This window comes from Chroicocephalus ridibundus, chromosome 1, assembly GCF_963924245.1.
Source record: "Chroicocephalus ridibundus chromosome 1, bChrRid1.1, whole genome shotgun sequence".
Classification (NCBI taxonomy): domain Eukaryota; kingdom Metazoa; phylum Chordata; class Aves; order Charadriiformes; family Laridae; genus Chroicocephalus; species Chroicocephalus ridibundus.
The window spans coordinates 139,895,296-139,908,191 of NC_086284.1; the positions used below are offsets into that span (position 1 = coordinate 139,895,296).

General features: G+C 40.0%; 1 protein-coding gene across 1 annotated transcript in view; it reads left to right on the forward strand.

The window, feature by feature from the left end:
• VWF (von Willebrand factor) overlaps nt 1-12,896 on the forward strand; it is a 144,147-nt gene that overhangs the window by 70,217 nt on the left and 61,034 nt on the right. Inside the window, exons 27-30 of the mRNA XM_063355778.1 lie at nt 290-425; nt 3,060-4,399; nt 5,220-5,339; nt 7,580-7,723. Of these exons, the coding sequence (XP_063211848.1) occupies nt 290-425; nt 3,060-4,399; nt 5,220-5,339; nt 7,580-7,723 (1,740 nt within the window). The remainder of the gene's footprint in view (nt 1-289; nt 426-3,059; nt 4,400-5,219; nt 5,340-7,579; nt 7,724-12,896) is intronic.

Genomic DNA, 12,896 nt, shown 5'->3' on the forward strand with positions numbered 1-12,896 from the left:
GTCTTCAATGCTTTGTTCTAAAGAAATATTCACCTTCTCTATGGTACTGGCTGTTTCAGGTTATACATTGGTTTAAGTACTTCCAATATCTAAATAAAAGTGGTTATGAAGGAAGGAAATAGTTTTCTGTGTCAAGCTGGCAGTGGCCCTAACACAAGCACAGTATTCAGAACATTTGAGCCCAACTCAGAAGCCTTGTTATGTTTTTTTGTAGCAGGCTAAATGCAATGATTAGTTTTGCAATTCATGAAAATTGGCATCTTTATACTAATGTACTATTTTGAAACAGGGAAAATACTTGATGAGCTGTCCCTGGATTGTATCAGTCCAGAAGACTGTCCCGTGTGTGCCATTGGAGATGTCAAGATCCCACATGGAAGGAGAATATATTTGAACAGAGATGATCCACAACACTGTCAGTCTTGGTATGATGGGTTTATACAGTGAAATAGCAAGCCTGTTGAGTAGGATGAAGAGATGAAGCACATCTGCATGAATAAGTTTTTGGACATAACCTTTAATATAACACTGAAGGTGAAGGTTGGAAACCATCTTTTATGTCAGTATCCCTTCACATACAATCTGAAGCTGAAGTTTTTCAGTGACAGTAGGAATTATAAGATGTCAGCTGAATTTAAGCAAGTGAAATTCATAAATTCCTTTCAAAAAAGGTCTCTTCCAATGTGTAGGTGGTCCTACTGGCTTCAGATATTCCACTTCTTTTTGTGTAAGGTGTGATTCAACATCAATAAAGCCATTGGACTCTTTCCTTCTGCCAGTGCTAAAAAAAATCCTACGTATTATGCAAGATCTAAATGTGCACTCAGTCTAGAACTCGATGAGATTATTAGCAGTTGGAATTGTGTACTACTATGGGAAAACCACTTTCCCCAAGACTTCAGGATGATATCCCATGGCCTGGTCCTGCACGCGTGCATTTCCAAATATGGTGAAATTAATGGCATGGTGCGCAATGCTGTGCACCATGCAGGATGTGGGCCGTCCGCTGCAATGCAGCAGAGACTGATTTTCCTTCTGTATACTGCCCAGTGGCATATCACGCCATGGCCTGTAGTATCTGAAAGTTTGGCATTCTCCGGATGTCTAGACCTTTGAATACTTTCGCTAGTCACTTACAGTGCTGTGAATACAAGAGAGTTTTCCATTTTGTAATTTGACCATATTTAATAGAAACTGAGTTGTAAAAATGCAGCAGCTATTAGCCCAGACTAACACCTTAGCTCCAAATGCTCTGAACCTCACAGAAGCTCTGAATGGGTATGAATTTTGAATTCCTGGCCTCTCGCCAGGGTTAGTGTATGTCTGTGCTATAAACCCAGGGCATGAGACTGTTAGACTAATCAATTAAATATATACATATTTTTAACAGTATACGCAAAAAGCCTTGAATTCCATCAAAAGGTCAAAAAAGAGTCTTCGTAAATGAGTCTCTGTTCCCTAATTTTTGTAATCCTTAATAATAATTTATCTTAAATGTTGATACGCTGGCTGCTGCTCACAAAAGATTTCAGAACATTAGGAAAACTTACCTCACTAGGGAAACATCCTTTTGCATAGCTGTCACCTAATTTAGATGCCTACACCATCTGTACAAACAATAGAAAATATTGCACAAAAATGAATTTTATAGCAAATATCCAAAGGAAATTGGAAACTAGAAAAGGATTAAAATAATAAATCTTCTGTTGCTATATGTTAATGCCAAAAGTAGCTGTGCGTTCTTCAATTAGGATGACACTAAAAGCAGCTTGAAAAGAACATAGCGCTTTAACTAAGAGAACTTGAACTAAGATGCCACGTGTAAAGTGAAGTCTTTTCCTGGAAAATGGCACCTTCTACCAGTATTGAGTCTTTTAGTTTGTACATCCTGGATTTTCTCTGACAGTGCAAACAAGCATTTTTTGGTCCTTGCTCTTTCATAAACTTTTCCTATTCTGTTTCTTGGGCTGTCCAGAAAGACAAGGAAAATATATTGACTGTCGGTACTATCTGTACCACCCTATGCATGAGTACAGTCGTGTTCTTTGCTCTCCTAAGTGAAGAGTATCATACAGCCACGAATTAGAAGGGCAGAAGTACAAAGCCCTTCTAAAGATACAAAGAGTTGAATTATAAACAAGTTCCTAAAAGGTGGAGGGTGACAGATGTGAAAAAATCTCACGGTGGTACAGAAGGATGGTTAGCGGAAAAGGCAGAGATGGGGGAGAAGAAAAATGGGAGTTGAGATGAAAAGGGCAATAGAAAAATGTAGTAACGGAGGCGAGTAGAAATGATGGTGGAAGACATAGGACTAAAAAGAGATAACAGCTACAGATGAAATACATCATTTAATATGAGAAAATGGACTGAAAAAGAGAATACGTTAAATAAGAGGAAGATAAGAGACATAAAAAAACCCAGAGGACAAACATGTGCCAAAGCTGTATTCAAACCCAAATGAAGTCAGGAAAAAGAACATAGTGCACTTTAGAGGTAGAAGAAAGGCTATTAGTTATTTTCACTAAGGTTAAAATCTAGGTAAACCTATCTTCCTCACAGAGTCCGCTAAGTCATGTTAGAGCTAAAACCATCTTTCCTACTCTAGGATTTTATTTTGTGTCAGCTGCCTCCTGTTTGCCTCATGTTTTGCTTCCTTGTGAAGCAAACCAGATTTGCCACTTCAGTCCACCAGGGGCTTGTAGGTAGCCATACTGATGAAGCTCAGTGGGTTTCTAGACAGTTTCCAGACACAGATTTTTACACATTCTGCCAAAGGCTGTTATAAGGAGAGTTCACTCTGACAAATACATCATATAGTTCATCATATGTTTCCTGGATCTAAACAAAGATGCGTGAACATATAGGCTTTAGCTGTAGAATACCTTGTGGAGAGTTGTGGGGAAATGGGGTGGGGAAAAAAAATAATTCACATCGGGTTTTGTTTTTGTTGTGGTTTTCAGATATTTCACTGTTTCTGTATGAACGTTCCTTTATTGTATGTGAGTGACGTGTTATTATAAGCATTGATTTTTTACAGTTAAATTTGGTGATTTTTGTAGTCTGTGTGAAGGGAAGAACTTAACCTGCGTAGCCTGTGAACCGGTGGAGGACACCCTAACACTGACAACACCTGTTCCAGAGGAGGACATTGAACTACCACCCAGTGAATACGCATGCAGCAAGATGATGGACTTGGCCTTCCTAATGGATGGGTCCAATAAACTGTCAGAGGAGGACTTTGAACAGCTGAAAACTTTCATAACTGGCATGATGAAGAAACTCCACATCTCCCAGAAGAAAATCCGAGTGTCAATTCTAGTGTATAGGGCTGGCCCCACAATCTATCTTGGCCTTAAAGATATCAAAACACAGTCCCAGATGAGAAAAATTGTCCAAAGCATAAAATACACAGGTGATGAAGTAGCGTCTGCTGCTGAAGTCCTTAAATATTCTGTGTTTCATGTGTTTGGAAAAGCAGAAAGGACCAATGCCGCCAGAATTGCAGTGCTATTTATAGCAAGCAAGTCTCCAGGAAAACTACGCAGCATCCTCACAGCTTTGAAGAATAGAAAAATTGCAGTAATACCTGTGGGGATTGGACCATATGTTAATGTGGAGCAAATCAGGTTCATTGAAAAGCAGTCACCAGATAATAAAGCCTTCCTAATGAACAATGTGTTAGAGCTAATGGATAATAGGGATCTCCTCATTGATCATCTATGTGATCTTGGACCTGAAGAAAGTCCTCTATCACAAGCCACGTCCCCTCCAACAGCATCCAGTGTCTTATTTCCTCCTGGGGGACTCACAGTACCACCAGCCTTTTCAGAAAGGCCCACTCGCAAAAAGCTGGACATTGCTTTTATTGTGGAAGGGTCTGAAAATGTAGGAGAGGAAAATTTCAATGTCGTCAAGAAGTTCCTTGAGAAGGTGATCACAGGAATGAATGTGGGACAGGAAGATATTCATGTTACAGTCATGCAGTATTCAGAGAGTGTCACTCTGGAGTATTCCTTTAGGGAAATACAGTCAAAGGAAAGTATTATTGAGAAGGTGAGGAGCATACCATACCAAGGAGGGAAGGCTACCAACACTGGGAATGCCCTCGACTATATTTCCAAACACACATTTACACCAGTGAATGGGGGCAGGCAAGATGTTCCTCACTTGGTATATATGGTGTCATCCAGTCCTTCCACTGATGTTATCACGCGACCTCCCAGGAGCATAAATGTTATTCCCATAGGCATAACCCCCAATGCAAATATCCAAGAGCTCAGAAAGATAAGTCAGCCTAATAACCCAATCATCTTGCATAGTTATAGCACGCTTGTTGAAGAAGCACCTGAATTAGTGCTGCAGTCGTGCTGCTCTCGTAAACTTTGGACAGAAATTCCAGGTAAAGTTGGAAGTATTTTGTGTGTAATTTCCTCTTTCCTCTGTCCTGTCTCCTCTTTTTCCCCCCTCACATCACTGAAATTTGAAGGATTCCCATACCTCATTTGGTATCTTGTTCTCTAAATGCCAAGGAAGGACCATTTATCTTCCCTGGAGGCTGAGGATGCTGCCCCAGTTCAGCAGTACTGAGCACAGACCTGCAGCCAGCCTTCTGTTGGCTCAGAAGTCCTTGGCTCCATTTGTCAATAAAGTACAGTAGCTTTCAGATGGTTGAAGGGTGACAGAAGAAAAAAATTATTCTCATCTGTCTGTTAAAATTATACTTCCTCGTTCCTGAAGAGACTTCATTGGTTTGGGGTAGGGGGGAGGAGCAGTGTTAGCAGTATTTTGTGCTTTTTGTTTGTTTTTGGGATTTTGGTGGTGGTGGTGGTTTCACTATTTTTTTGTTTTGCTTGGTTTTGTTTCGTTTTTTTGTTTGTTTGTTCTTGGTTTGGTTTGGTGGTTTGTTTTGTTTTTTTTTTTTTTTTGCGGTTGTTTTTTTTTTTTTTTTTTTTTTTAATCCCCTGAGAGCAAAATAGCATTAGTAGAAAAGCAGGAATTGAAATACTCATGTATCCCACTGAACATAAATATCAACGCTTTCATTAAAGGGGCATCAGTTATTGTTTAAAATGGCCATTGTCCTGCTTTGTTTTCCCAAAATGCAGGTATCTCTACCCTAGATGCTTCCACCAATAGATTAGCAGATGCCACTTCTGCTTATCACATGTAAATAACTTTTTTTTTCTTCTTCTTTCCCCCCCCACCCCGGCCTTTCTCAGAGTTGTGCAACAAACCAATGGATGTCATGTTTCTTCTGGATGGAAGCTCCAATATTGGAGCGTCAGAGTTTGAGGAAATGAAAAACTTCGTACGGGCATTTATTGAAAGTGCTGAGATCAGTATGTGATGTCTTTTAACTCAAACACATAAAAACATTTTCTATTCTTTTTCTTACACAGGACAAAACAGCTTCTCAGTATAAAGGTTTTTAACTTTTATTTTTAAATGACTCATTCCAATACCTCAAAAAAGTTTATATTGGGGCAGTCAGGCTAGTAAAACTAGCTAGTAAAACTGGTTCAGGTGCAGTTCCGTTTCCTCCCAAACCAAGCTGTTCTGGTTCAGGTGAATAAAGGTTTGACAACCAATTCAGGGAATTGTGTGATGAGGAATAGCTCAGACAGCAGCTCTGATGAGCACTTCCCTTTATTCTGTACTGGGCATAAGAAGCATGTGTGCCAAACAGCCAAAGAGGTCCGTGTCGCAGGATGGAGATTCAGCTGAACTGTTACTCTGCGGCAGAAAAGCAAAAATACATGTTTCGTTTTGGTTCAATTCTGGATTAGGTTCAACAGACCTGAAAATAATGGTTCAAATTCAGTTCTAGTTCAAGTAAGAATGGATAATTCTGAGGGTTTTTAGTTCAGGTTTGGTCTGACTGCAAGTTTTTGGTCTTTGGAACAGTCATTTCAGGTTCTGACCAGCCCTTTTTTGGCTAACCCAGGGTGTTAGAACTGACCTTTTAAGATTTATTTCCTGACCAATGTTGGATGACATGTTTTTTGGGAGTGCTAGACTCACTGAGCTTGCAGAGTATGTACTGATGGGAGGCACACCTCTAGCTAGGTCATTCAGCACAGATATTATTAATGTAACCACCCTGGCAGAATGCCGTACATCCTGCACATACATGAAGGGACCGTGACATCGTGTGCCCTTGCACCAAGTCCATCCGCATGGCAGGGGCTGCACGGGATCCTGTGTTCTCCCAGTAGCATTTGCTTTAATAAACCTGGATTTTTTTTGATCAGAATTGAACTGTTTCAATTCAGCATTAAACCATTTCCACGGGGCAACTCCTGTTGCTGCTGGTGTTTCCCACTGGGTTTTGACATGTTTGTATTACACCTGTGCTTCCAAAAGAGGTGATTACCAGCATTTTTACTAATTAGAGAGCTCATAGAGGAAAAGTATAGCATTTCTGTATCTCTAGAGTAACTTAGCTTTTTTTTTTTTTTTGGAGATAGTACATAGAAGACGCTGTTTCTGAAAATTGTGTACATGCATGATATAGAGAAGCAAGACAAGTGAAATAAACACAAACTAACACAAACCAAACAAATAAACCAACAGACAATTTATTTTAGCCTAGCTGTTTTCCTTGTCTTTGAAACCTGTAATAGCAAATGTTACATCATTAAGAACAAGACAATAATAACGAAGCTACGAAATGACTCCTCACTGCGGCCTTGGTTTTAAAATCTTTAAGATGACTGTGGAAAAATTATAAAGTGTAGTGAGTAGACAATCTTCAGAACAATATAGGGTGCAACGTCTGGGTACATGAAATCACAATTATTATTGACTTCATTCATAAATGTTTTACAAAGCATTGATATAGAATAGTATGCTATATACAGAAGTATCTTAAGTATACAATAGAAGTCCCTCTAAGATAATGAAGAGAGGTTCATCAGAAACCATGTATTGCCCAGTTCAATTCTGCAAGTCTGATATTAATTTACCATCTGTATCAACCCTCTGCTCATAGTTTTATTCATAGTTCTTACATAATGTATAAGCAGAACCAGGTTGTCAGAGAACAACAGAACTTGGAATTTCTCTTCATTCCCCTTTGCAGGTCATGCTCCCTGGGTGCAATATGTCCCATGCTGCAGCCTGATGCATGTCACTCAAGTGATCTATGACAGAGGGAAATTTGCATGAAATGTAGTCATCTGGGGAGCTTGGCCCATCAGAAAAAGGGGGCATCAAACTACTGCTCTTGCAAAACCATGTGCAAATAAAAAAAAAAGACAATTTTAAAATGGAAAAGGAATAATATTTGGAGATCAATAAAGTGACATTCTCCAATCATGGTCAAACTGATCTGAGGTAAAATACTGCATGCTGATTCCTGACAGAAAAGCAACTGTTTCCAACAGCACTTGCATATTTTTTTCACCTGGGAATAGTTCAGTTTTGATCTTTTGATTGAAAATGCAGCTTTCACACTCTGATGGAAAATCGCTGTCTAGTTGTGCTTAATGTAAAACACAACCATAATGTATCCTTTAGATTTATTTTAAGACATTCGTATGCACTGCTTAAAATGTTTATTTTCTGCTTTCTGCTTCAGGCAATACTTCAATTCATGTGTCAGTTCTGCAGTATGCCAGGGAAAACAATCTAGAAATTTCATGGAACATGCCTCAAGAGACTGAAAAGCTTGTAGACATGGTGCGCTCAATTCAACAAAGGGAGCAAGGTCCTACCAGACTAGGTGAGTGATTATGTGGGTGTTGATGTTTAAACAAGAGGGGAAAAAAAAAATCCAGAAATGCTAAATATAGCCTGGCCCCAAACACTGATTCATGTCAATGCTGTTGCAGTAGGACTCTTGGGTGGTTTTTTTTTTTTAGTTCACTCATATCTTTACTATATGTACGTTTCTTGGTAAAGGTTCAATTCTCTCTAATAAAATGTATCTGTAGGTTACTCGAGTTAGGGTTTATCTTAACGTATTTTGGAAAGAAGAGGACCTGTTTCTTTTTAGCCTTGAAGTAATTTTCGAGATTTGCATTCATCATCTTTCAAGCAAGCAAAACATAATTAAGAAGTAAAGACTTTGATCATTAACCTTTCAGCGTCAATTAGTTGATTAGACATTTAGCAGCAGAACTGCTTATGCTAACTTCAATAGCTGCCCTCGCCAGATGTTCATTACTCTGTGCTGAGCCAGTGTAACTGATCGAGTTGAAAAATAGCTTAGCAAAACAGTAGTTATATTCTGGGTGGCTCAATTCCCTGATCCAAGTTGCTGTGCTGGTTCCACAAGGACTTGGGCTGGCACAAGGCTGGAGATGGTGCCAGGGAGCAAGGATCACCTGAGGCGGCACCTAAGCTGAAGAGTTACTTGTGAAATATCATCTCCTGTTCCAGACAACTGCATCCTGAAAAACACGTCCACTTCAATTTTCGTGTGCTAAAACATAACGCAGATTTCCCACTGGGTCTGTGGAAATTCAGTACACACACATGTATCAGTTGTAGGGTTCAGCAAAAAAAAAAATGATTCTCCTACAGCATAACTGATTTTTCACCAGATACCCTGAGAATTTTGTTCTTCTGGACTGGAACCACATTTGCTCTGGCAGCCACCTAGCATTAGGGTCCTATAAGAGTTGAGGAATACACAGATTTTTAGGGTCTTTGGCCTACTTAAGACTGTAAAGAGTTATTGGTACAGAAAAGTGAGAAATAAAACCTGACTTCCATAGTTCGCAGGAGGATTAGCCATGATTGCTTTCTCAGCCTGGAGAAATAAAAATACCAGATGGCTGATGAGACTTCTATAGGCTCGTTGTGGGATAAATTGTTACGTACAAATAGATAAGTTTCACGAAGCCTTCCATGTAATGTGTATAGTAAGCCACACTGAATTACAGGATAAACAGAGAAAACATGGCCTTTGGGAAATGAAATGGGAGAGGCAGCCACATGACATACTCGTTAGTGATTTGTTTATGTCTCATTGGAAAATGCTCAGAGACCACGATGAGGGATGTGGTATAATGAACCAAAATGGAATAGGGTAGAAGTAGTTCCTCCCAAATGAAGTAATGAAAATAAGTCACTGTGGTCCTGTCCTGCACCTTGTAATGTGTGTGAATTCGGCTGACTCCGAGTGTAGGAGACTCGGCATCCATGGGAAACGCATGGTCATTCATGTCATTCTGTCTGTGCTCGGGCCTCTGGAAACACAGAGGCTGCTTAAAAAGTCTAGATGGCTCAGTCTGGATGTTGCAGTTCCCTTGGTACCTTTGAAAACCTTTTCTAGCCTATGGAGGGCTTGATCAGGACTTACCTATAAAAATATTGTTACCACCAGACCAGCACTGTTTCTTCCCATTTGTGCTGGCGCTTCCCTATGGTAGAAACACGATGCTGTGTAATCCTTATTCAATATTTGCTGATCCAAATCATCCTATTTTTGTCAAAAAAAGCTATATGTGCAGAGAGCACCTGTGGGCTCTGTTGCCATTTCTACAGAAGTCTTACTGCAGAAAGTGTTCCCTTTTCTGATTCACTTAACCATAAGGAAACTCCAGGAGAGGGATACAGTTTATTCGTAAGACATCATGAAAAACTAGAGTATTTGAGGGCATAGGCAGAAGAAAAAAGAGCAGCCTATACCACAATGCTTTCCCATGATAATGCAATATGATAACATCAGGCAAATTTTGGCTCAAGTAACCTATTGAGAAGAAGCTCTGGGGATATTCAGACATCATGAAATCGTGTGCAGCTTTACACAAGAAATCACTGAAAACAAAAAAAAAGAAAACTAACTATGGTCAAGAGCTCACTATATAAGCCTTCATTCATCTAAAAGAGTGATCTCTGCAAGAGAACTGAGAATCACATAAACATGCCTCAGTTCAGCATTCATGGATATTTAGGAGAGTCATAGGGAGCACATTGAGCAATCCCTCCAGTAAATACTGCTTAACACTTTATAAAGACATGATTTTGCTTGCTTTTGTACCTTTACTAAAAGTAGCTCATTTAGGCTGATGTTTTCCATGCCCGCTGCCTGCCTCACACTTGAAATTTGGAGGAAGTACGATATGTGTGGCTCAACTATATTAAAAGCATTATTAGGGAAAGAAATGTGTGGTGTCTCCCCCCCCCCCCCCCAGTTTAGGAAAAAAATCTTAAATATTTTTTGCTGAAACTTTCTATAATTATTAGCGTAATTGAATAGCAGCATTCAGCTTTGCCTGTCATGATTAAGCAGGCATAAATGTTTCCTTTCTAACCGTCCACTGTGGTTTGGGAGGCAAAGGCCCACCAGAGCACTCTTGATTTAGATCTCTGTCCTGAGTGATGTGGTCTATGCAGAATTTTCAAAATCTCGCCCCCCATCACCCACACGTGGCCATGGTCTTGTCAGCAGCTGCCTGATCTAAGGGCTCCCAGCCACTGAAAGACATAGGTCTTCTTCACTTGTTCCCCCGCTACTGTTTCTGAATTGGTGGTGAAAGCTCCTTTCTGAAGCCAGCTTTGGGTGCCTACTAGTCTTTTCCATGAGCTATTTTAATTCACTGTCCTGGCGGGTTTTTTGTTTGCTTGCTTGGTTTTTTTAGTTAATGTCTTATAAGGTTTGTGAGTTGAATGTGGTCCTGGTGGAGCCCAGGGTCATCAGAACCCCTTGGTGGTAAGAGAAATGCCGGATTTGTGACCTGCAGAGCCAGGAAAGCAGAGGAGAGGGTCTGGGGCCTTGTAGCCTGCTCCTTTCAGTGGTGGTGGGCTGTTGGACTGACAGATCCATGCTGTTCATGAAAAGTTCAGCCATTCTGTTAATTGGCACATTTTAGTGCCAGAATATCGATGTGCTAAGTATTGACAGAGATGGATTAAAACATCCGTCTGTAGGATCAGTTTGCAATAGCTAATTTGTTTCAAAATTAAAATAATCTGCTATTTTCAGTTTAAAAAAAAACCACAATTCAATGTTAAGACCCTAAATTTAGATAAAAAGACCAGCTTCAGGATTATCATCATAGAGGGCTGTTCCTGATTAGACAAATCCTTGGTTAAATAGATGCAATCTAGACTATCCGCAGTCCAGATAGCATTGTTTTTTTTTCTGTACCACTTCAAGTGCTGAGGAGCCATTTCTTTTTTGCTTCTTTCCCAGGCAGCTTTCAGTACTTGTGAGTGATTAAGACCTCTTGTAGTACTTTTTCTTTTTTGGTCGAGATGTTGCAGAAGTGTTAGCGAAACCACTGAGGCCACTTAAGGCACTGATTCACAAGTTCCCGGCAGGAACCTCTGCCTAACCGGAATCCCCTGTCTGTCACAACTCCACAGACCCTCATGGGGGCTTTACATTTTATTCCTCATTTCAGGCAAAATTAAAGAAAATAATTGCAAGGGTTGCTTTTAAGCAGTTTCTGCTTTCCCTGAGGCACCCACCAAACCATTAAATGTCTGTGCGTTGGTTTATTTTCCTGTAGATTGGCTTATTCTGGGATGAATCTTTTTTGTTTCTTGGATGTATTTCAGATGTTTCTAGGGCACCTTGTGCTCTTTCAGTTCATTCCATGATGTTCATAATTGCTCCCAATCTGATATCTGTGATTCAGATTAGCATGCCTTTTGACACATTTTTCCTCCTTTATCCAAATCATTAATGAAATTATTCAATAAGGCAGAATCTAGTGTAATTCCCTGTAGATCCCCGTAAACACCTCCAGCCCTGCTCAACAGATTCTCTTTTGTCCTTAAAGCTTGCTTATGTCCATTTAATCAGCTTTCAGTCCTTGCAGGAACCTCTATGTGAACTATTCTGAATTATTACTTCAGAATGCAAGTCTGGCTTGGATGTGCATCAAATGATTTAAAAAAAAAATAATTAAATTATTCAGCTAATTAGCCCTTATTGAATAGTTTTGTCCAAGGCAACCAGAAAAAGGTTCTTACAAAGCCTTTTCTGACTGTCAGAAATTCAGCATCAAATGTTCATAGTCTCAGCTGAGGGAAGACTGTGCAGTGATGCCATCCATTCTCCATCTGCCCCCACCTCCCCCCCTCTCTGTAGGATATCTTCTGTTGGCTTTGCTCTAATGATTATTCAAAACAACTTTTGTTTTGTACTCTATAGTGTAGTTGGGAGTGTATCAGCACTGAAAGGTGGGGAGAAGGTGCTGTGCTGTGGTGGCAGCCTTTGGAATGACTGACCTGTCCTTTCTAAAGCAGTCCCATTAGATCAATGTGGGGTTTTGGGGTTGTTTTTTTGTTTTTGTTTGTTTGTTTGTTTTCTTTTTATTTATTTGCATTTTTTCCCTGGACGTTTTTCCTGATGACTAACAATCACGCCCTGCTGACTGAGATGAAAAGCTGCTGGGGGCTCAGTGCTCCTGCAAGCTAGGCCTTTTTGTTCAGTTATCCAGATAAATGTTTAGATGCTCAAATTTGGGAAGGGTGTGTGTGTGTGCATGTGTAAAATTAATTGTGTCTGTTATGCCTATCAGGACCAGCATAAGTGTAACGTGTCAGGAGGCAGTAGGAGAAGAGGGGGCAGGAGGTCAGGGACAGACGACCAGACACGCATTCCTCATCACGTCCACTGCCTTTGGGAGCAGATATTTTTATTGTGTGTCATGTTGCTCTCAGCAATGTTATTCTGCTGTATGCAGTGAAGGCTTTTGGCTTTGAGACTTCCATCTTGATTTCTCATGGGTTGTGTGTCCAATGCCTAAAATACATGTGAGTATAGAAGTCATTCTGCTTCCAAAGCCCATTTGTTGCCTTTTTCCTTTTTTTTTTTTTTTTTTTTTTGATGGTGCATTGTGTATGTGAGATACAGAAACCTTTTGTAACAATAATACATGAGACTAACATAGTTTACTCCTATGTTCAGTATGCGGGAACATGTTGCCTGCTAGTCC